Genomic DNA, 25,148 nt, shown 5'->3' with positions numbered 1-25,148 from the left:
TACAGTAAGCAATTATTGGAAATAAACTAATTCCCAATCCCCAACACACGTTGATATTAGTTCGAGAATCTTGAACAATAAAAATAATTTTCTGTCAGAGTATAAGTATTGTATCTACTGTCCAAAAACAAAACCTTTTTGCAGTATTTTAACGATAATATTATACCAAATCACCTACTGTTACTACTCTTGTAATTTGTCTTTAAACTTTACGACCCTTGACTGTCTCACAAATCGATTATTGGGGTTCAAGTCCCCGATGGGAAAATTAATTTAAAAGGCCTAGTTTAGACATTTCATTTATTGAGGTTCATTTTTCGATAAGGTTCCACTCCGAGGGTTATTATGTCGTCTCCGAAGTTTATTTTTCCATCTAGTACTACTATCATACTATAGGTAAAATTCAACTTATTCACAATAAATTCAGTCAAATTTTAAGACTCCAAATACCTTTCAGGGAAGCGCGTACCATTTTAGACCACATCTCAGCCGAGATTGTGGTCAACCGCTTCCTTATTCTCAAAAAATAAAAAAAGATGCTTAGTGCCTAGATTGTCTACTGTTTTTATGTTTAGGAAACAACGAATGTTTGTTATTATTAAAATAAAACTCCATTCTATGCATAATTTATATATATTTCAAGATAAAATGCACGACATTGTAAACAACCATCAACTCAATGTAAAAGATTCACTGTTAATAATACGAGATTCAAATACATAATGTACTTGTTAGACAACGGCTTTAACTCCATTTTAAGCTTAGCTGTGATAAAAATCCCGACCGATTTCATATTATATACTGACTATTTAAATTAAGCTTAATATTAACTTCGTTCTTGTCTTCTTAATTATTATCTTCCATGTCCTGAAAAAAATGTATTATTTTTAAACTGGTATTTAAATGTATTAAAACATCTCACAATTCTCAAGTTTGTTTTATACTGTGCGTTTTATCTTCATCCAAAACAACGTAAAATACGTTTAATTATAAATATAAAACGAGTAAACTATATAACCAATAATATTCGAAAGGAATAAAAATATTATCTGCTGTTCTAATAACTTTACACTAGAAAAATACATAGGTATATGTAATATGTATTTTTCTTTTACTTTACAGAGTTCTTTATAATGTATGAAAAACATCAGCTGTACCTATATTCTTTGAAAAAGCCGATCATTTGTCGGGAAGAACCTATCTCCATAAAAAGAAAGCTAAAAGAGCATTGAGGTATTATTACTAGAGAGAGCACCACGAACAAAATCTGTGCGACAAGCGCGGCGGCGCGGGGCGGCTATTGAGTCAGACACTTTGTAGATATTCTGCCTCTTATTACTTATAAATTAAAACCAACCAATGTAACAAAAAAAACTTGAGTTTGAGACGATTGACTCTAACTCGTGTTACAAATAGTGTAGTAGCGATGTCCACTCTAGTACGTAGTACATGTAAAAGTGATAAAAAAACACTTACAGTAGGGTCGCAGTCCGCACAATGCCACGAGTATCCCCGTTTCTTCGGGTTTTTGTTCAGCGGCGGCTCCAGACACGTGAAGTGATAACGTTTTTGGCACTCGTCACACCTACGTTGACAAGTTTTCGCAACAATTAGTATATACAAAAAAGCAGTTTCTTTTCAGTGAAACGCCTTCGCGCATCTTTTATTTAGATGATTTGTTAATTTGTTATTACAGCAACAGACTAAACAAAAATTTAGCTCCAGTTTTGTGGAAGTTGAGATAAAGTTCGATGACGATTTATTTGTATTATTAATATAATATGTACAAGTACAAAATTATACAAAAATTGAGTGTGAAATTGTTTATTCATAAAAAATGGTTTGACCGATATTTATGAAATTTTCAAAAAAATATGGAAAAGAGTTAGGTATCCCGCTAGAACGCGTATTAAATAAAACTTTGCAGCGCTAATAGATATTTTAGTCGAAAAATGCCTTAACGTCGCCATTTTTCCATTATGACAAGTAGGTATATGCGGAATCCTAGGAGAAAAGGGAAATTCGAAAAGAACACTTCAAAATTCAGAAAATCACTTTCAAACTAATTTTTAAAGCTGTTAGCGAAATTTAGACTGTTGATAGGTACATTTATTTCTAAAAAAAATATTTTCACTTTTGTCTCTTAGATTTTTCGCTTACAACCAACACGCAAATCAGAGAAAATGACATTATTTCTTACTAGCGGTCCGCCCCGGCATCGCCCGTGGTTCATGTCCATGTTTAAATAAAAAGTAGCCTATGTCCTTTCTCGGGTATCAAAATATCTCTATACCAAATTTCATGCAAATTGGTTCAGTAGTTTAGGCGTGATTGAGTAACAGACAGACAGACAGAGTTACTTTCGCATTTATAATATTAGTATGGATTGTATTACCTGACGAGGTCGGTCTGATCGCCGGGCTGTGTGCACACGTCGCAGTGCGTGAGCGGCGGCAGGCTGGCGGCCGGCGCGGGGGCCGCGCCGCCGCTGCGCCGGGTCCGGCTTTCGCGGGATCGCTGCACACACACGAGTTTTATACTTTACTAGCTTCCGCCCGCGACTTTGTGCGTGCATCCCCGCTTTATTTATTTATTTAACACTTTATTGTGCAATAAACCAGGTACATAAAATAATTTACAATAAACAAAAGCACAAAGGGCGGCCTTATCACTATGCAGTGATTTCTGCCAGGCAACCAGTTTTTCCCCGTTCCCGCAAGAATTTCGGGAAATCCTTTCTTAGCGGATGCCTACGTCGTAAACTCGTAACATCAACCTGCATGCCAAATTTCAGCCCGATACGTCTAGAGGTTTGAACTGTGCGTTGATAGACCACTATATCAGTCACCTTTGAGTTTTTTATAATATACAGGGTGTCCCAAAAGGTTACGTAGCTAGGAAGAGTGGTGATAGGGGTGGTCATGAGAGTCACCAGAAAAATAAAAAAAAAATTCCCCTCTGGGTATTAAAAAAAATAAAAGGCATTTATAAAAAAAATTAAAATTTTATACCTTGTGAGGCGATTTTGCCCCCGATGACCTACAATTATTGGTAAACTAGCGGTCCGCCCCGGCTTCGCCCGTGGTACATATTTAGGTACGTTTTCTCTACGTAAAAACCATCCTCGTACATTTATTTATTTATTTTATTTTTATATATAAGAAGATTAAAAAAAAAATTGCTGTTATGCTATCGTCAATAACCCTTTTTCAAATTGAAATAAGAAAAACAATACATATCTAACCAATATTTTAAAGAAAATTAAGGTTTTGTCCAATCAAGGACTTAGTAATTACGATTTCACTCAACTTCCTCTAAGTGTATTGAAAAAAAAACGTACTATGCAACTCCGGCAAGTAACTTAAAAAGTTAGGTAATTTTATTGCAATTCCAAAATGGTATAACACTTACTTGAAAAATTCTTATTAGGATATGTAAAGATAATTTTCGCCCCAGCAGAACAAAACATACCAATAAAACAATAATCTCAAACTCGTACGCAAATAGTACATTTTTAAATGTCTGTTCTGTTCCTTAAAACTTAAAAAGATAAATAATATTTTATTGCAATGGTTTTAATTGAAACTCAAAAATAAAACAAAACCGTAATTATTTATTTAAACAAAATGCTCGAAATGTCTACCACCAACATAAATACACGCCCTACATCGTTTTAAAAATGAGCGGGAGATATGGCGGGCAAATCTTCTATTGTTTATTGATTCCGCGGCCTCTGTAATCCTCGCCCTCAAGTCAGCCAAGTCCCTGATGGGTTTTCCGTAAACTTTTTCTTTTATAGCACCCCAGTAAAAAAAGTCTAACGGGTTTAAATCCGGTGAACGAGCTGGCCACGCTATAGCACCGGCCCTTCCCATCCACCTACCAGGGTATTCTTCATCTAGGAAATCCCTTACAGGACGTGCATAATGTGCTGGGCACCCATCATGCTGGAACCACATATTCATCATTGTTTCTAGCGGCACATCTTCCAATAGATTTGGTAATTCGTTTTGTAAGAAGTGTAAGTACGCCTCTCCAGTCAGTGCCTCAGGTAGCTCAAAGGGTCCTATTATTAATTTACCATTTAGTATTCCGGTCCACATGTTCACTTTAAAACGATATTGGGACCGATCTTCTCTAAGTGTGCGTCCACACTGAATGCGCGGTGGCGGCGGCCTAGGCGGGCGCGACGAGCGGGCGCTCGCGGTGGCCACACCGACGCGCGAGCTCAAGTAGCGGTTCAACGTTTTTCGGGTGTTGCAAACTTTGGACGATTTGCTATTTTTACTGGACAGTCCGATTTTGAGATGAGATCATTATAGAAGTTGTACACGAAATAAATAAAACAGAGGAATAACGGGTGAATCTTATATGAAGAATTGAGATTATACCCTACAAAATTACTGTGGTGTATATAAGTGTTTTAGATTGAATCGCACTTATAAATAAAGAAGTTTCACTTCAACAATTATGTATTTACCGCTATTTTACGAAAAACAATAAAGGATATAATATAAGAAGTCGAGCGACAAGACCGAACTGGTTTGTTACCCCCGCCGTCCGCGCATTGGGTCGCTTGCTGACTAGGCCCGTAGTGTGGCCAGAACGCGCGGATGGGAGAGTTTGAAAACTACGCGCGCTGGCTCGCTCATTACCGTCGCACTAGGCTTCCGCCATAGTCATTTCAATGTGGACGCAAAGGCGCGTTTCATACGTTTGATATTTCGCGCCCGCCGTCGCAACCGCGCTAGGCTCGCAGTGTGGACCTGCACTAAGTAGGTGGGGATTTTCTACGTGCCACTCGTGGAAATTGTGTAGGTTTATGTATCCGTCCTTTTTAAAAGTAGACTCGTCGGACCACAATATTTTATTAAAAAATTGAGGGTCCTCCCTATGCATGCGCAACGTCCTACGACAAAATGCAAGTCTCGCAGGATAATCGCGTGGTAACAGACCCAACGTGAACCACCAAACGTGTTTAGTTTGGTTACATTGTTATTGGTATGTTTTGTTCTGCTGGGGTATTGTTCCCGAAAATTATCTTTACATATCCTAATAAGAATTTTTCAAGTAAGTGTTATTTATACCATTTTGGAATTGCAATAAAATTACCTATCTTTTTAAGTTACTCGCCGGAGTTGCATAGTACTTTTTTTTTTTCAGTACACTTAGAGGAAGTTGAGTGAAATCGTAATTACTAAGTCCTTGATTGGACAAAAACTTAATTTTCTTTAAAATATTGGTTAGATATGTATCGTTTTTCTTATTTCAATTTGAAAAAGGGTTATTGACGATAGCATAACAGCAATTTTTTTTTTAATATACCAATAATTGTAGGTCATCGGGGGCAAAATCGCCTCACAAGGTATAAAATTTTAATTTTTTTTATAAATGCCTTTTATTTTTTTAATACCCAGAGGGGATTTTTTTTTTTCTGGTGACTCTCATAACCACCCCTATCACCCCTCTTCCTAGCTACGTAACCTTTTGGGATACAGTGTATAGATTGATTTTAATTCATGCATGCGATACGCTGAAAGACTGGTAACACTCATCGAGCGAAAAAAACAGAATGCGCATCGTGGTCACAGCGATACTGGTTGCCCACGGCCTGTCAGGCGTTATCCCAACTGTATAAGCCAAGAAGCTTATATCTAGCCAAGTTAGGTGTGAAAGGGATAAAAAAACATACAGGCGTCATTCAAGGTCATAATTTCTTGTTACAAGTTAATCTTCATACTGAAATCTCCAGTGTATTAGATATAAGCTTCTTGGTATATGCCTATCGGGGCCCTGAGCGGTCCCACACGTGTCAACGTGGTGCAGCCAGTTGACCGCCATTCATATTATAACGAAAGCAACTTTGTTAGTTAGTTAATTGAAAATTTTGAAATTTAAAGTTGAAAACACTATTATGGTTGAATCATGCCCTTTTATTGTAACGTCGCATCGTGTGTGCGTGTGCCGTTTTTGAAGATCGAAGACAAAAAAAGTAAATAATATGTATTTTTGTCTATCATTAAATATGCAACATATATCAATATAAATATTGATAAAAGATTGTAATATTGATTGATTATTACAAATAATACTTTGTAGATATAACCTGTAATCAATCAATACTATACTAATCTTGGTTAAGGATTTCTGGAAGCTTATCTAAACCCATTAATTAGAATAATCTTGAATTCTCAATAACAAATCTATGTTACACAGAAAATTACTTTAGAAGAATTCATAAATACTCGAATAAAAGGTATTCTTGTTTGGAACCAAGCCAGTGCATGCACTGTGTACTAAGCCAGATTTCTATACTTTATTGTATGCGATCTAAATATGATAATACAAAATATTCACCTTCGGTTTTGTGCTTACTGTTTCCTCTACAGTTTCCTCTGGTTTACTTGGCAGCTTGTAGTAGAGATTTTTATTTTTATATAACATTAAGAAATCGTTTTAAACTATTAACACAGTTGTACTGAATGGAAGGGAATTGTAGTTTAAAGAAAAAATACCCTTATAACGTGTATAATTTGCTGTTTGTGGTACTACTTCTCAATAAAAACTTATAAAATAACAAAAACTTCTCAAATTTAATCGATCAATAAAGTAAAGTACCTATTCATTCTGTTTAAATCATTAGAAACTATTGAGCTAAATAGATTAAACAATATGGTCCACCAGATATCTATTAATTTAAAAAAAAATAAACAGTTTTGAGAAAAAGCTTATTTAAAATATACTTACAGAAGTAGTAGCCAAAGGATCAGGCGGAATCACAGCGGGAGTCACGGGCACACTCGCAATTTCCGGTTCCGCTTGCTAATGTAAAGGACAAACAGACAAATTAAACAAACATACATATTTGCATTCGCTGCAAACTCATATAAATGTATATTATTGGAAAGCATACACTAGATAAAACGTAAATAGAGTATGTAAACATATGCCAACTTTAATTTCCGACTTAGTTTTGTTTGTTATGTAAACTTTCAACATTATATAGACTGTCTATTCATATTATTATTATTTGTTATAATAGGAATTAACAAATGAATGTTATTTCGTTCGATAAAAGTGTAATTGAATATCTGTTGACTAGACTTTTTATGTTGACTATTTATTATCTTTTAATGAAAAGGGTTTATGAATTATGTATTTACTATAAAATAACGTAACAAAAATATTATAATCACCTCCAATTACGAGAGAGTTACAAATCCGGTCATTTAAAAACACATAAGTACTACTAATCAGATATCAAACACTTATCATAAAAGTTCCTTTAACATCATTTCCCGATCTACCCACCCCAAATTTATTTGTACCGAATTATTGCCACATTTTTTCTTCAAAACTCATTAATTTGTCAGATTCAAAACCTCAATTAATTAAAAATTATAATACGTCGTGTATACAATAAAAAAAAAAGACAGGTTGCACTCCGGGAGTGCCGGCAGAAGTGAAGACTTGATTATTAACGTTCAGCATGTTTGATATTTTGGAATGGTATCCGTCTTACGCATGGAATATAAGGGCTAAAAAAAAATCCGTCTTACGCTTTTTCGATCAGGACACGTGTCCTGACGCGAGTTTAAGATTTTATACCCAACGCCGCTAAAGAAGTTTTCACTTCAATTAATTTACCTTAGAATGCTTCTTAACAACAGCGGGCGGCGGGCCATCATTGCTGTCTGTGGGCACGTAGAACATTTGCGTGTCCAACGAACCATCGGGCTTTGGAATCGGTTTGATCTAAATTAAAGCAAATTAATTAATATTTTTGGGCCGAAACATTTCATATGAACGTTTTGTAGTTAGTAGGAAATGTAAGTAAATAAGGTCATAATATTTTTTTTATAGGAGATTTACTCCTACGGTCACGTATTATACGTGTAAAATACGGGTGCGTCGAATGACATAGTTATTGGCTTATTGATGCATGTAAGTTTAATAAATAATAATAAATCAGACTGAACAATATTTTATTCCTGTATCATAAGCTACTAATCCTTTATTTTTTATTATTTATGTACGAAACTTAAAATACAATACAATAACTGACATTACTGGTCCTTCGAGCCGGATCTTAACCTAAGACCTATCGATATTTTTAATATTCAAACATAATAATTATAAAACGCTACTTTTAATAGCACAATAATTGTTATATAAGTTTTTTTTTTTAATCACTTACCTTTATAGTAATTCTCGGATGTGGCGGTTCAGGATTTTCCATATCTTGCGTCTTTTTCTTCCGCTTGTGTTTGTGCGACTTTGACGGCGATCGCAGGAGATCGGGCGAATATCTCGACCTGTGCTTTTCCTTCCTCCTTTTTCTATTCGCTTTGTAATTCGCGATATCTGACGACAAATTAGCCAATGTGTTTTCTATTGAGCTCTCGATCGCTTTGGAATCCCTTTCCTTTGAATCGTTGAGTAATGCCGAAAACGATAAGTTCTGTGTGTACGCCATATCTTTTTTAGGCGGGGGTAAGTTTGTAGATTCATTTGAATGTTCGTTTTGCGAATCGTATGGACTATCTGCAACTATAGGCGTTATAGACATAAGTGGTGTGTTAGTTAAAATTGGTGATGTGAAACTTCGCTTGTGTATTTTCTTTGGAGTCTCCCCTTCCGCGCCCGACGTCGATGAATGGTCTTTCTTTGAATTCTTTTTCTTTTCCTTCTTATTTTTGACTTCAGTACTTTCGTTGCCATCGCTACTGAACTCGAACGGTTTGATAGTGACTTTTATGGGATAAACATTTTCGGATGTGTTGTTTTTCATTTTGTCGGATTTGTGCGTTCTTTCTTGTTTCTGTTTTGGCGATGGGGAACTGGGTTTGGAGCCGGGACTGTGCGGTTCCGATATGATCGCGCCATCTTTGCTATAGCGAATACGCGAGCGACGAGGCACTTTCTTTTCCAATACTTCTGGTTCCGAATCTGACGTTTTATCGCACTCTGAGCATTGCCTGCGAAATACATAAAATGATAAAAATAATGAAATAAGAATTATTGAAATGCATAGTTTTGGAATACGAAACGAAAATTTAACTAGATTAAAGTGTGTAATTCCTGAAACTATTTATTATTTACTGGATGATATAGATTGCAACTGGAATTGGTGAGTGAGATTAAGGTCTTATTTTATGTTTTTTTTTTTTATAAAATTGCTTTTTCATCGTATTTCGTTGGCAGTAGCACGTCGCAGGCAGGTGGTAGTGGTGCTGGCACGTGTCGCAGCCGCAGACCTGCTCGGGAGGGGCCTCACCAGCCGTACAGCTTGCTCTTCTTGGGCGGGCGCTGCAGCGGCGGGCGCAGGCAGTGCAGGTGGTAGTGGTGCTGGCACGTGTCGCAGCCGCAGACCTGCTCGGGAGGGGCCTCACCAGCCGTACAGCTTGCTCTTCTTGGGCGGGCGCTGCAGCGGCGGGCGCAGGCAGTGCAGGTGGTAGTGGTGCTGGCACGTGTCGCAGCCGCAGACCTGCTCGGGAGGGGCCTCACCAGCCGTACAGCTTGCTCTTCTTGGGCGGGCGCTGCAGCGGCGGGCGCAGGCAGTGCAGGTGGTAGTGGTGCTGGCACGTGTCGCACGCCGCCATGAGGTGCTGCTCGCTGCTGCGCGCGCACACGGCGCACTCGCGCGCCGCGCCGCACAGACCCGTCGCTGTGCACGCGATACACGTTTATTATACAGTATACACACATTCTTCGGGTTTTGTTTAGTTCAAGTGAGCGGTACGTGTATAGACCAGTTTCATAACTCAGGCCCCGGAACCACAGACACAATAGGAAATCTATTGTGTCGTGGACCCAAACTCAAACTCAAACATTCATTTATTCAATTAGACTACTATTTAGTAGCAAGTTCGAATCGTCATTACATAAGTATTTTTAACATTTACCACCGATTCGGAAAGCAATATCTAAGACCTCATTCGCACGAGAGTTAAAAAAGCGTTGCGTTAAAACCCGGCGTTGGCGCTTTTTAAACGTTCTCTCTGTGGTTGTTCATACTAACGCTTTAAAATCACTCATGTCTCGTCTCTGGCTTCAGTAAGACGTGGAAATGGTTTCTGCTAAAATAATTACGTAATGTCAGTTGCGTAATATCTTTATGATATTTATATTATTATATTTGCTTAGAATTCCTCGGAAAGTTTGTTCTTAATAAACCACTTGTAGGTACCTACTTAGGTATTTGTTCAAACTCGTCATCGATAAACATGTTACTTAAAGGAATATGATAAAAATACCTACTGTTTTAATTTTTATATGTTAGGTATATTTGAAAGAAAGAAAGAAAGAAAGATTGGCACTAGCGATTTGTGTTATTAAAAGACGAAAAAGAAAACAAAAGGCATTCTGGGTACATCCTCTGAATGAACAGAGATACTTAAAAGGGCAGTTTGTGACACTGTACGAAGAGTTAAGGCAATACCCCGGAATTTTTTTAATTATTTTCAAATGTCTATAACGATTTTGAATACAGGAACGGACGAGACTCCACATCTATAATTAATAGTTCGGGATCAACAATCCACGACATCGTATCGATTTTCTGATGATTATAAGCACAACAAACACGTGCTACCGCTGAGCGAGCGTGCGGCATACTGAACGCAGCGCCGGCGCTTTTTTAGCGCTCGTCTGAATAATAGTAAGAAGTTTCCTATGGTCTATTTTATTTAACGCCCAACGCCGAGCGTTGAAAATAGAACACTGCGCGATAAAAAAGCGTCGCGCTTTAAAAGCGCTGACGTGTGAACATATACTTGGGAATGCATTTGTTCTATTTGGACGCTTTTTTAACGGACGTTAAAAAAGCTCTCGTGTGAATGAGGTCTAAGGAGAAGAATCGGCAAGAAACTCCATAGTTACTCTTTTAAATCATGTCAATATTACATAATATGTAACTTATATCTAACTACATAATATATCATATCCGACCGATCGGGCCACTTGGGGCTCAATGGGTTAAGGGTGCTTCTCCACCAATAATACGCGAGGATGAGTAGCGAGGAATGTGTTTGTCAATAACCAATTATAGCTTCATTAACTTTGAAGTTTGAAGCGATACTATTGGTTACACTTTATAGTGGAAAAAGTACCCTAAGATGGAGAAAAACAGAAAAAATATTCCTAAAAAATATGTGCAGTATTTCATTCGACTATGAATAACATCTAACAACATACGACTTTATTTATGCCAAAATAAAGGCCCATTTTGACTAAATACGTATTTTCAGAAAAGACAGGAGTGAAATACGGATAACGGTAACGTCCTTTAGTAGTAAAACAACAAGTCTAACGGCCGAATACTGAAACGCCACTCAAATATTTAAGGGCTGCTTAAACGTTTGAGCAGCTCTTGAACTTTGTTTTCGTATTCTCAAAAGTCAATTTTAAGTATCTCTCAAATTTAAGTGCACATTAAATTATGTTGTGCTCAAAGTCCACTTAGTTTAAAAGTCGTATACAGGAACGCTACTCAAGACTATTTAACTGTCCAATGAACTGTCAAACTGATTTGAGCAGCCCTTAGATTTGAGAACGGTCGCAAGGTCCCTCAAATCAAAACAAATCTATTAAAACTTGGATTCCTCGTGTAGAAAAGTGATAAAATGTCTTTATCATCATTATCTTCGCTTTCGGATCACGAAAGACCAAGCGTAAGCCGTCGAAATGAAGAAAAGTTAAACGCTTTTGAAAAGTACCACGACATGGAGTTTGTTTCACGGTTACGCCTCTCGAAAGAAACAGTTTTATATTTGGAGTCTGTTTTCGGTAGTACCATCAAGCCGTTAACAAAAAGAAACCGAGCCATACAGCCAGTGGACCAAATTCTCATAGCTCTCCGTTATTATGCAACAGGCAGCTATCAACGCCTAATAGGCGATATTTTTGAGGTTGAACAACCAACGGTCCATAGAATAGTGCATAGAGTGACGGCCAAAATAGCCAGCTTGAAGTCAAGATTTATAAATATGCCAACACATGAAGAATTTCCAGTTGTGGCCAATGAGTTCTTTGCAATAGCAGGATTTCCGCGAGTTGTGGGAGCTGTTGACTGCACTCATATCAAAATTAATTCTCCAGGTATGTGCTTGCCAACTTCACTGTTAATCATATCCCCAAATTTTATGTTTGATTAATAATGCTAATATTACACAGCAGATAAGTCTGTGTAACATTACCATTAACAGTACTATACATAGTAAAAGTTAGCTTTATTGTCACATAATACAACTATAATTTATTTTCAGGAGGGGCCCAATCTGAAATTTATCGGAACAGAAAAGGCTATTTTTCATTAAATGTGCAAATGGTGTGCGATGCAAGACTGCGCATTAGGAATATTATTGCTAGATGGCCAGGTTCTGTGCATGATAGTACCATATTTAACGATTCACCACTGTGTGCCCAATTAGAGCGTGGGGACTTTGGGACAGGTATTATTCTTGGGGACAGTGGTTATCCATGTCGTCCTTATTTACTTACCCCATTAATAAATACAAGGACAGCTGCTGAAGAAGCTTATAATCGGTCCCAAATAAGCACCAGAAATCCTGTGGAGAGGCTCTTCGGTGTTCTCAAAAGAAGATTTCCTTGCCTTCAAAAAGGCATGGGTCTAAAAATAAAAAATATCCCACCGGTCATTGTAGCATGTGCAGTGCTTCATAATATTGCCTTATCACGATCGGATGAACTTTGGGACGAGGATATTTCCTTACCCTATGTTGAGGAGGAATATATGGTACAACAACCTATAGGGCTTGAGACCAATCAAAACTTCATAGTAAGGACCAATTTAATAAATACACATTTTTCCACTTAATTATAGGTTTATTAAGATTTCGATTTTAGTTTTTGTAGTCTCAATTTCCAAAACTCCATTTTTATTTTGTACAGATTCATTTTCATTTTGCTCTTGTTCATAAGGTGTTTGGTTTCTAATTTGGCATTTCTAAGTTTTGTCCGAAAATATTGCTGTTTCACTGTAGTATGTGTAGGTTTCAATATCTTCAATTGTCCTGAAAAATGTAATTAATGCAAAATTATTGAAAATCTTATACCACTAATACTAATATATACAAAGAATAGAAATAATAATATACAAAGAACAATTAATTATATAATTACCAGCTGAGGATGATGTTTGGATTTTTGGGCTTTTTTCTTGGGGTATGATAATTGTCGCAGCTTGTTGGTCATCTATCAAAATAATTACAAGTTAATGAACTGCCTTCACATAGCTAAAATTATACTTAGTTTCAATATTATATCAAATTTAACATTTAAATTATACAACATATACATATATACATTTAAATAATAACAAAAAAAATATTACCAGCTGTATTTATTGATGTAACTGTACAAGGTTTGTTATTTTCTGCTGTATTCTTGTTTGCCATGGTTATGTATTGGTCATCTAAAATAAAATATGTACTTATAGTACTTATACAATTCATAAAAAAAAATTAATAGAAACATTACAACTACATTTACCCAAGATGTGGATTATTTCTACTTCAGAAGAGGATTTAATTCCGCTATCAGTTTTTTTTGTATAACTTTCTATTGTTACTTCTGGTTCTGTATCTCCTATAAATTAAAAAGGAACATAATTATTATTTTGCAGAAACAAAATTTATTTCAATAATGCCAATTCCTTTGATTTTAAAGCAGATATTCCACAAACCAAAATATGCTGCAGCATCATCATAGGGATTAGGTAATGGTTGAATTTGAGGAGCAACCATGGCTAGAATTTGTGCATCTTGTTCTGTCAATACACTTTTGTATGCTCCACCACCAGTACGATAAATTTCTTTCTATAAAAATAAAGATAATATTATGAGGAAATATTTAGTAAGGTCCTACTTCTTTACAAATATTTAATTTAAACAAACCTTATCTAATGATGCCTTTGTTTTCACATCTCTCATGCTGTCAGTGTTCTCATAGTACTGAAGCCGCTTAAAAAATATAATAAATAAAATAAATTGATATTTAGGTATGTTATATGATAAAATAGATACCTTATAAAATCAAGCCTACATTTGCTTTAGCTATGTTCTTTTTAGACCTCTGTTTGAGGTTCTCATAGAGGTGACGGAGCTGTTGCCAGGTTCTGGAGCCGCTCACAGCAACAGTATTATACTGCTGGCATACTGTTTCCCAAGCCTCTCGCTTCTTCAGTATCATGTGAGCGTTGGTCTCTTTGTTCTCAATAATATTTTGATATCTGAAAGAAAATTGATATAATTATTAACATGGAGAGTGAAAAATTAAACTTGGTATCTGTAATTTATTTTTTTGTATTTTTGACATTATTTATATATTGTGTTTGTCTGATGTTGTTTGTGTATTATTTTGTATTTAATTAAATGTTTAATTTCTATGTTTTATTTCATTTTAATTTTAATTCTGCTATAATGTACCTATGGACTATGTTTTAAATAAATGAATTGATTGATTGATTGATTGTAAATTATTGAGTATGTGTGAATGCTCATTGTATTGGTCCTTGTAGAAAAAAACTGTGCCCGGTTTTTTTTTAGCATAAAAACAAGCAAAATATCATGTTTGTTGTATAGGAGCCCCTTTAAATAATTATTTTATTCTGTTGTTATAGCGGCAACAGAAATAAATACATAATCTCTGAAAATTTTAACTATCTAGCTATTACGGTTCATGAGATACAGCCTGGTGACAGACAAACAAACGGACGGACAGACAGCGAAGTCTCATGAATAGGGTTCCGTTTACCCACAGTACCCTAAAAAGTACTTGTAATAAACTACATATTTATAAGTTGAGATTTTCAGATGGTAAGTGGTCACAAGGGTTACACATTCATTATCACTAGTTACAGACAACAGTTGCCCTGGCTCTGTATGTTATAGGGGTGCATATATGAGCAAAGTATTTCATGCTACGTAAAGAATAATATAGTATTTTATTGTTCATGTGGGTAAGTACTTACTTTTTTATCACTTCCAAGAGCATATCTTTCTCAGCAGGTGTATAATTAGATCCACGTTTCTTCTTATCCTCCATCGTGAATCAGTTATTAAGATTTTAATAATAAAATAATGATCAACTGAAATTCACTCCACTAATGAAATGTTTAAATTATCGCGCGTAACAATGTCATTACACTTGACGATGAAATGACACTTGACGTTCCAATCTACGTCAAACGTATCCAGAAAATTCTTTTTTTATGACGTCTTAAATAAATATTTAACTTATTTTTACGTAAAAAACGTATAATTTCAATAGTAATTCAAACCATAATTACATTATGCTGATACATTTCAAATAATTTATAGATATAGAAAATATTCATTCAAACAAGACTGCGTAAAACGAATACAAGACGTGACCTAAATTATTTTGTAATAGAGAACATGCTGATTACAATTTTTCTAACAGGATGTTGCCATTATGTAAACATTTGAGGACTGCTTGCCTAATCACGGTTTCAAATTGCTTGAGTGGCGTTTGTGTATAGCAGTTAAATTTACGGGATGCTTAACTTTAAGTTGCAATTAGATGAGTTTGAGATTTGAGTGGCGTTTCAGTATTCGGCCGTAAGATTGATAAAATTTACAATATTTCCACGCCCACTTTCATAAGCACACCGTCAATTTACCACTATTTTGAACTTGTCGACTAGATTAGTATAGTTACAATCCATTTGCGTGTAAAAATACCAATTCTTTTTGCTATATAAACATCAAGTTTACTCAGTATTTGAAAGCGACATGTTTATTATGTGAAATAACTGACTGATAATTAAAATGACACTGAAGCCTGAATCCTGAAAAAATAATACCACAAAACAAATCGTCAATTAAAAGAAAATAATAATTTATTTCATTTCGTTATTATATTATTCCAATGTCTACATTCGACATTATTATTTTACCATTTACAAACAGAGGCGGCTCGTGACAAAATTTTATGGGTGTTCACTTGAAATAAAACACTGAAAATACATGGTGTAAAGCAGTACATTTATCAAAAAAATTACTTATAAAGGAAATACATACGTCTTTCTTTTTGGTGTGCAAAAATATCTATAACTTAAAGCGACAAGACATTCGTAAATGTCTGTTGTTGCTTTCATCACAACCACACAACCACGGTGTTTTCACATAATATTGTTCGGATTTAAACACACGCGTATATGTTTTCGTTTTTGTCGTACATTTTTGCGTTCGTAAGTTCAGGCCGTGGCGGTCCCTTAGCTTTACATTCAAGCCGAATTTGTAACGTTTTATCACACTTTTTAATGAACGCCACATTATAATTATTGTTCATTTTAACACTCACAAGTAATACTGATAACTACAGGCTATTTCAACACGTATTTTATAATTTTAATTAGAAAATTGCATGAATCGCGCGCGTGCATTGAAGTTGACTCGAGAGTCGAGTGTTTGTTTATATTATAGACGTGGCAACTGGCAACGTCGCAATAGCTGTCCTGCCGGGCGGTAAAAACGAACCGGCAACGTTTGCGGGTGCGGCGCTCCGAATTTTGCTACTTTTCCATAGAAAATCTTTTGTTTCACGCGCAGGGCTCTGGCAAAACCCTCTCTTTCACTCCTATTGGATTTCGTATTAGGAAATGTTCTAAATCTTTTTTCATTGGAGCGCAATCGTGAGCGCTCCGCTTCGCGCGTTACATAATACAGTAGGTATTATACAGGTGTATGGGATGATGGAATGATGGATATATTCATGGGTATTAACAGTAGTTTTAAAGATTACGATTGATTTTAAATAGTAATAATTAATGTTAATAATTAAATTAAGGAGTATGATTTTATTATAATTATTTATGGGAGTTCACTGCACCAGCGCTCCTTAGGGCGAGCCGCCTCTGTTTACAAACATTTATAGTAATAAAAAAGCACAAACCTTCTAGAGACGTCGATAAAACTTTTCCATGGCGAGCGTCCGGATTGTCGCTAAGAGGAAAACCAACGCCCATCTTAAGTGCAGCCGCAGTTGGCACAGACATTGACCTGCTTGTTTACAGTAAGGAAAATGTCTATGACACCATTTATAAAATAAATTACATTTCTTGAAAAAAAAAATTATGTAGCTAATATTTTATCGAATTTTACGCAAGAATTAAGTACGTTATACATTTGGAAATTGACTACGCTTGCTGTTCACTATTTGGTGTATTAAATTGAAAATTATTTTCCTGATATTGGTTATAAATTGAAACATTCATAGTCAATGACGTTGTTGAACGTTGAACTATAGTTGAAGTACATTAAAAATAAAAACTGTCGATGAGGTTAAGGAGATGATAAAAATAGAGTTAATGTCACCACCCAGGTAAATTATGATGCTATAGAAAAAGTAATTATAGACACACAACTGGGGCATTGAAAGAAGAACCATATTTATTAAATTAAAAGTCGACTTTCACTCAAAAAAAAACTGCATTCATTAAAATGAGTGAAGTCACTGAAGACCGTATTTTATCTTAGACCAATAAAATCGCTTGGTATCGTACCGTTTATGCAGCTGATGGGGCGTGACCTTGGGCGTGGAGCGTGCAGGCGCCGGGGGTAATAGCGGCGCGTCCAATAACGACGCTACTTGCGCACTCGCTGCGTCACTGCGCAGAGTTGCCAGCATTGCGTAGAGACGCCGGATCGCTTCACGGTGCGTGGATAGCGTTTCGAGTGCTGTTGAATTTGATTTTGACGCCTGCAACGTGGGATATTAGTTAGTCCGTGTTTTCCAATTACAGAGCATAATAGAATGCGACTCAGTGGCGCACAATGCCGAATTTAAAGGGGAAAAATTAAAATTCTGTCACTGAGTTGGCATCGATTGCACGCATCACGCGCATTACTTTTAAGAGTGCTCGATTGTGCGAAGCGTTGCTGTCGTTGAAACATTCAACGTTAAGCATTATGCTGCATAATGCGCTCTAGTGCTGTAATTGGAAAACTACCAGTGTTCAACCGAGAGAGCTGAAGAATTCGCTTTGATGAATGTTCGTGTTCATTCTCATTCCCCGTGGATGTCCATGTGTTATGTTACTTATAATAATAAAAAGAAAAAGGTGTTTATTTTCTCACATCTTAAATACAACGACACAACACATGACGCTAGTGACACGCCACGTGATCACATAATAAACCCTGGTATCGAAAAAGATCTTCATTTCACCACTTATTGTGCGCATTATTGTTGCAGTAATTAAAGATAATAAATAAAATCAATCTATCACTAAAAATTTGAGCTTAATTGATGTCACAGTTTTTTTAATTCCATTGAATATATAAAATCCAAATAATATCTAACAGTATTATTTATTTTAACCAAAACTGACATTTACTTAAATTATTAATTTTTATAAATGCTGTAATAATTCAAACTCACGTCATCATATTCAGCTCTCAATTTCTCGTCTTCAGCCAGTAATTTTTCATTTTCCTTTGTGAGTCTTTCCAAGGAACGCCTTAAAGAAGTAACTCTGGTGTTCCTCTCTAAATAGTAGCCGACGAATTCTACTGAAAATGCGGGAGGCACGTGCCAACGTCGCGATACGTCTTTTAGTGCTGCCATCTAAAAAAATACAATAAAAATATACTTCTTGTTATATAGTATGTAATTACACTATTTTTTTTCTCTAAAGCCCTATATTGATGTTAAACATTTGTTAAACAACATGTTGAGAAAGTGCTGCCAACATGTTGCTGGCAACAATGCACTTTGCAAAATTTATAAAGCATGTGGAAATATTATCGATCGATTGATCAAGTGTTGCTCAACAAATGAATACCATGGGTACGAGCAAGAAGCTTATATCTAATACACTGGAAATTTCAGTATAAACATTAACTTGTAACAAGAAAATATGACCTTGAATGACGCCTGTATGTTTTTTATCCCTTTCACACCCACGTGTGGAAGTCAAGTTAGGTGTGAAAGGAATAAAAAAACATACAGGCGTCATTCAAGGTCATATTTTCTTGTTACAAGTTAATGTTCATACTGAAATCTCCAGTGTATTAGATATAAGCTTCTTGGGTACGAGGCTTGATGGAGTATATAATACTATTTTAACGTAATATATACATTTGTGGCAAGTAGTTGGTCAGTCTTCTATATCACATTCTATATATTTTGTCCAAGAAACAAATACATACAAATATTAGAAGTCTTTCAAAAATTTTGTTTAAACAAAATGTAATTCCAATTCAGATACATACCTGAGCATCTTGAAATTCCAAAGCATGTGTGTCTATTCCCATACATTCTGCCTTCTTCATAAATTTCCTCATAGCGGATGCACTACTATACAACATACGAGCCATTTTTTGTGTAGGTACTGAAAAAAGAATGAAAAACTAATATTGCAAATGAATAGACATAAAACATTAAAATATGAATTAATCAATGCATTCAGGTAAATTTATTATTGAAAAATTATTTATAATTGAATTACCCCATGGAGGATTCCTATTCTCTTTTTGCTGTGCATATTTTCTTCTGTACTTTTCAAGTTTCCTCTCGATTCGGAGTTTCTCTTCGATGCTTAGATCATTTATTAATTCTAGCTTTCTAAAATTGTTATAAAAATAAAGCGATTATAGAATAAATGATGACATACAAAACATTCAACAGTAAATTGATTTTTATTTTTTAAATCTAAAACTTTTGAGATATAAATAAATATTTACAGACAACACAAAACACTTACCCAGTCTTATCATTATAGTAATTTAATTATAAGAAAATATACCTTTTCTCTGTTCTCAATTGTAAAGCTAGCCAATTCCTTTTTCTTTTCTTTACCAAAGCCTTATCTGAGTGCAGTCTACAGTGAGCGTAGAAGGGATCTGCTTGTTCAACTTCTTCCGAATGAGCCTCCGCTAATAAACCTTCGCGCTGGCCACTAAGAATTGAAGAAAATTAATATTTTTTGAGTAAAAACATTGTGGAACGCATAGTTTAAAAAAAGTAGGAGTTTTATAATATCTTAAAGTTTGTACTATTAATGTTGAATGCACCAATTTTAATTATGAGAATATTTCATGATTATCACTACATAGTATAAAACAAAGTCGCTTTTCCTGTCCCTATGTCCCTATGTCCCTTTGTACGCTTAAATCTTTGAAACTACGCAACGGATTTTGATGCGGTTTTTTTTAATAGATAGAGAGATTCAAGAGGAAGGTTTATATGTATAATAACATACATTAAATAGTGGAGAAGTACTGTTATTTTTGAGGTTTCTAATGTGATGTCGTAAAAAATTACATTTTTTCCGCTTACATTGCAAACGCAGGCTGAACCCTACGAGTTTTATCAAAATAATGTACTAAGTATTATACACATTGAAAAGGTCCACAGAAAAGTCCGCGATGGTATATGTCTATCTCTTATGGATAACCCACAATAACTTTTTTTTGTCATTTACTTTTTACGACAAATAATGGCTAATTTTCGAAGCGATTTTAACCAATACAGCATTAATCCTTAACCAATTAAATACCTTGAATACATTGTTCATTTAATATAGATCTATATGGCCCTTTACACCGTATGATTTAAGTGAATATTTTCGAAGATATTACAGATTTAAAAATTGCGGGACGCAGCGTTTGCGGCGGTACCGGCCGGCCGCCCGGCTATCTATTTTATACACGTGCGAAGCCGGAGCGGGCCGCTATGTTTTTATATACAACGTTCACAGTTTTTCTGTAGTGTATTTAGTATCAGCATTGCACCCGTGCGAAGCCGGGGCGGGTCGCTAGTTTAAAATAAAAGCTATATTATTTGGAAAACTAGTAATTTCCGAAAAAAACTTATTGTATCTCAGTAAACTGTAAAGTTATATATAATCGCATTCCTATGAATGTGACTATATTTCACGCAAAATCTATACTATCACCATAAATAGTATAGAACATTTTCAAAAACAATAAGACCCGAGTTCATTCTTAAAAAGGTCGTCATAAATTCCTCCTACCAAGTGATATGAAAGAAAGTCTTGCACAGTCCCGCGTCGCAGCCCACACACACGCCTGTACGGGCCATAGTCGCGTCTTCACACAGCGCACAGCTTCTAGCGCCCCATCGAGAGTATGCCATCTCGAATAGAGTCACAAATGTTTACAAAAAAGTCGCTAAGAAATAATCTCCACTTACCAAGTGACATGAAAGAAAGTCTTGCACAGTCCCGCGTCGCAGCCCACACACACGCCTGTACGGGCCATAGTCGCGTCTTCACACAGCGCACAGCTTCTAGCGCCCCATCGAGAGTATGCCATCTCGAATAGAGTCACAAATGTTTACAAAAAAGTCGCTAAGAAATAATCTCCACTTACCAAGTGACATGAAAGAAAGTCTTGCACAGTCCCGCGTCGCAGCCCACACACACGCCTGTACGGGCCATAGTCGCGTCTTCACACAGCGCACAGCTTCTAGCGCCCCATCGAGAGTATGCCATCTCGAATAGAGTCACAAATGTTTACAAAAAAGTCGCTAAGAAATAATCTCCACTTACCAAGTGACATGAAAGAAAGTCTTGCACAGTCCCGCGTCGCAGCCCACACACACGCCTGTACGGGCCATAGTCGCGTCTTCACACAGCGCACAGCTTCTAGCGCCCCATCGAGAGTATGCCATCTCGAATAGAGTCACAAATGTTTACAAAAAAGTCGCTAAGAAATAATCTCCACTTACCAAGTGACATGAAAGAAAGTCTTGCACAGTCCCGCGTCGCAGCCCACACACACGCCTGTACGGGCCATAGTCGCGTCTTCACACAGCGCACAGCTTCTAGCGCCCCATCGAGAGTATGCCATCTCGAATAGAGTCACAAATGTTTACAAAAAAGTCGCTAAGAAATAATCTCCACTTACCAAGTGACATGAAAGAAAGTCTTGCACAGTCCCGCGTCGCAGCCCACACACACGCCTGTACGGGCCATAGTCGCGTCTTCACACAGCGCACAGCTTCTAGCGCCCCATCGAGAGTATGCCATCTCGAATAGAGTCACAAATGTTTACAAAAAAGTCGCTAAGAAATAATCTCCACTTACCAAGTGACATGAAAGAAAGTCTTGCACAGTCCCGCGTCGCAGCCCACACACACGCCTGTACGGGCCATAGTCGCGTCTTCACACAGCGCACAGCTTCTAGCGCCCCATCGAGAGTATGCCATCTCGAATAGTGTCACGCCTGATAGACGTTCCACCTGTATATGAAGGTGTTAGTTTTTATTTGAAAAATTGAAAAAGGTGAATATTTAATTGATATGGTGTGAATTTTTATTTGATATGGTGTGATGGTCCCTCGAGCCGGATTTAGCTATATTTCCGAAGCTCGAAAGAATAATATACAAGCTTCGGTTACTTAGTCATCGTCGTCGTTGATTTAATCGGTAATAATTAAATTATTCATAAAATAAAGACGCAATTTAATCTACTAGTTAACCACAACTTTTGCAAAGACAACATATTTTACATAAAGCATAGGATCATATCAAATTATTCATGTAAAAAAGATATTATACAAAATATATTAGTTAAAATAAATTTATTTAATTATTTAGATTTTCATATACTAATTTCAAATAAAAATAATTACTTACCTCTGAAAATGCAACACCAGGCACATATAGAGCACATACAAGATGCACCCATGCACCTACTTCTGTTTCCTTGAATATGCCTCCTGTAAAATATCACACAAATTAATATTACAATATACAAACATGTTTATGATTGAGCTTAAAATGATTTATAAAGTATTCGCATAAAGTGACCAGTGAGAAGACAGTCACACTCTTAGAGCAGCGAATGAATGTCCATAGTTCACCGCGCGGTCGCGGCTTCAAGCCGTCGGTCTCAACTGCTTGAAACGACCGCGTACGGCCGCCCTTATTTAAAAAAAAATCATACTTCACAATTCAATTTCTTAAAAAATTTAAGTCTTTACACTACACCTACTTAGTATACACACCCGTAATATAATCTATAATTAATTACAACCAAAATTAACAACATTTACCTTTATTAGGGCACAGTTCACAATTAGGATCAGTGACGCCAGCTTTACAAGCTTCGCAGAACCAGGGTTCAGTTGACGCAGAACTGACTGTACTGGACTCACTTGTGACATCAGAAACACCATAACAACCTGTGAATATTAAAATTTTATTACATATCACTTTTTGAAATTATTTTTTAATGTCATAACAGTGAACATAGTAGTGTTATGACATCAAAAATAATTAAAATACATATTAAATAACTAATAATAATTTGTATACTATGATTAAAATGGAACATTTATTAGTTTCAATCAGAATTGGGGAAGTTTCCCAATTTTATGATGTTTATATTACTTAGTTTTTATAAGTTTCCCAGTTTTAGTGAGCGCAGTTTAACATCAGAAATTCTCAGAAGTGGATATTTCAGAGAAGCCATCAATTTTTTTTCTATTCTTTATAAATTTATATTTATAAAGCATTTGAATGCCATAAAACCAAAAATATCAAATTCAAGCCATCAATTGATATTCAAACTATGGATTAACTTTAAATTACAAAAAAATAAAGATATTTAAAGTAAAAAAAAAGTAACCTTCATGAACTGTAACCCCGCAGCCATCACATTCCACAATCTCATTAAAGTCGTCACTTCTGGAACCCAAGCAACCAGCACATATTAGCATGCTTGCTAAGTCAGGAAACTGAAAGTAGAAAATAAAATTATTTTGATTGAAAATATAGTTTAATACAGTATTTTATTGAAATATCCATTATGGTTTTTTTTTTCAATTGAGACTTTATTTTAAATCTTAAATAAAGCATCCAGATAGTAATATGAATATGTTCATGTCTTAATTTAAAACAAAGGTGAAAGTATTTTTGATATTGGTCCAGTTGTTTCTGAAATTGACACAACAAACAAACTCTTCAGCTGTATATTATAATTGTCATTCAATTCTTTTACCTTGAACTCTTGTTTTTTTGCTTTCTCCAAAAGGTCAGTAACAGATATCTCTGCACCCAGTTTTGGCGCAGGATTCTTAAATTCATTTTCAATGTCTGATCCAGATTCCTCTTCAGAACTTGCAGTGTTTGCACCTCCTTCTGTAAAGAATGGATTTTTTACTAAGTAATGTGTAATTTACATTATATTGATTGAATTTTTAAAGTACGATTGAAGATCATATAATGTCAAATAAAGTTTAATTAAAAACCGCTGAGCTGGATGTAATGTTAGACATACATTTCCATTACGCTTATGCAGACATAATAGCTGAAAAAGATTTATTAATAGATTTGAACACTTACTCTTATCATCGTCCGAATTTATAGAATAATCGTCACTTTCCTCTGGGTGATCTTCTATTCGAAAGTCCGAATCGTCTGAGCTTTCTCCTTCTCCAAGATCAAAGTCTAGTAAGGATTGCGGTTCCACTGGCTTAACCTTACGCTTTGCAGTACTTCTGCCTTCTGTTTAAAGAATAGCGAACATATTAATATTAATGTTATTGTTTTAAAAAATGTTAGAACCCTATTCAAAACACTTACGATTGTTCATTTTTGTTGCTTGACTAAACGATCTTAAGGTAAATATACTTTTGTTACATATCAATCAATATTTTCAGATATAATTATCTAGAATAGAGATGTAAGAATGCGATTCAACATTGTTAGATTTGATTCAATTGTGATTTTATGACTGAACCTGAAGTCGACTTGACAGTAAACATTTGTCACATGTCAAGTGACATCAACGACGCGCTAGAGATGTCCTGCAACCGGTTTACAGTTTGTAAAAAAGATTTAGTATCGATTAATATGTAAATGGGATATTGAATAATATTTATCTTATTCATTATATATTCCCTTCGATTTCATTCCTCCCCTTTAATTGTGCAAGAGAGTATAGGTTGTAATTCTTCTACAATCTATCATGTACATATTTCCATCATCATGTCCCTGTGTAACATTTACCCGACTACAACGCGTGTAATTGGACGAGTTCCAATTATTTAACTGAAAATCTGAAAAAAATCATAAACAAGGTTAGGTTAATGCAAACTTACTACGGCCACACTACCGTGATATGCCAATAATTA

At 35.7% G+C, this 25,148-nt stretch overlaps 2 protein-coding genes across 2 annotated transcripts; both read right to left on the bottom strand.

Moving 5' to 3' along the window:
* Positions 1-620: 620 nt before the first annotated feature.
* LOC149905034 (uncharacterized) lies at positions 621-24,748 on the bottom strand. Its single transcript, XM_090106051.1, has 21 exons — positions 24,598-24,748; positions 24,358-24,519; positions 24,014-24,153; positions 23,642-23,750; positions 23,067-23,195; positions 22,648-22,730; positions 22,097-22,251; positions 19,793-19,945; positions 19,496-19,611; positions 19,260-19,378; positions 18,427-18,612; positions 17,549-17,745; positions 16,939-17,048; positions 9,508-9,667; positions 8,198-8,978; positions 7,648-7,755; positions 6,748-6,822; positions 6,358-6,411; positions 2,396-2,517; positions 1,477-1,585; positions 621-867 (listed from the first exon to the last, which is right to left on the bottom strand). Exons 1-21 carry the CDS (start codon positions 24,605-24,607, stop codon positions 847-849), a joined length of 3,099 nt encoding a protein of 1,032 aa, XP_089962177.1. The 5' UTR covers positions 24,608-24,748; the 3' UTR covers positions 621-846.
* LOC149905035 (uncharacterized) lies at positions 12,850-15,120 on the bottom strand. The gene is made up of 8 exons (XM_090106050.1): positions 14,993-15,120; positions 14,065-14,251; positions 13,917-13,982; positions 13,706-13,838; positions 13,513-13,608; positions 13,355-13,435; positions 13,144-13,215; positions 12,850-13,034 (listed from the first exon to the last, which is right to left on the bottom strand). The coding sequence occupies exons 1-8, from the start codon at positions 15,064-15,066 to the stop codon at positions 12,850-12,852; spliced, it is 894 nt and encodes a 297-aa protein (XP_089962176.1). The 5' UTR covers positions 15,067-15,120.
* Positions 24,749-25,148: the final 400 nt, after the last annotated feature.

The sequence above is a fragment of the Colias eurytheme genome, chromosome 10 (genome assembly GCF_061535395.1).
Source record: "Colias eurytheme isolate Ceu_HAF_F1 chromosome 10, ilColEury1 Martin Lab GWU primary, whole genome shotgun sequence".
Classification (NCBI taxonomy): Eukaryota; Metazoa; Arthropoda; class Insecta; order Lepidoptera; family Pieridae; genus Colias; species Colias eurytheme.
This window is presented reverse-complemented; position numbering and strand designations above follow the sequence as displayed.

Coding starts and splice junctions, on each gene's coding strand:
- LOC149905035 (XM_090106050.1), bottom strand. CDS start 15,066: ATGGAGGATAAGAAGAAACGTGGATCTAATTATACACCTGCTGAGAAA. Junction 13,609..13,705: donor TGATGCTGCAGCATATTTTG/GTTTGTGGAATA, acceptor TTTAATTTATAG/GAGATACAGAACCAGAAGTA. Junction 13,216..13,354: donor TACATCAATAAATACAGCTG/GTAATATTTTTT, acceptor TTATTTTGATAG/ATGACCAACAAGCTGCGACA.
- LOC149905034 (XM_090106051.1), bottom strand. Junction 8,979..9,507: donor AAGAGCAAGCTGTACGGCTG/GTGAGGCCCCTC, acceptor TGTATTTCGCAG/GCAATGCTCAGAGTGCGATA. Junction 868..1,476: donor GTGCGGACTGCGACCCTACT/GTAAGTGTTTTT, acceptor CATTTTTTTCAG/GACATGGAAGATAATAATTA.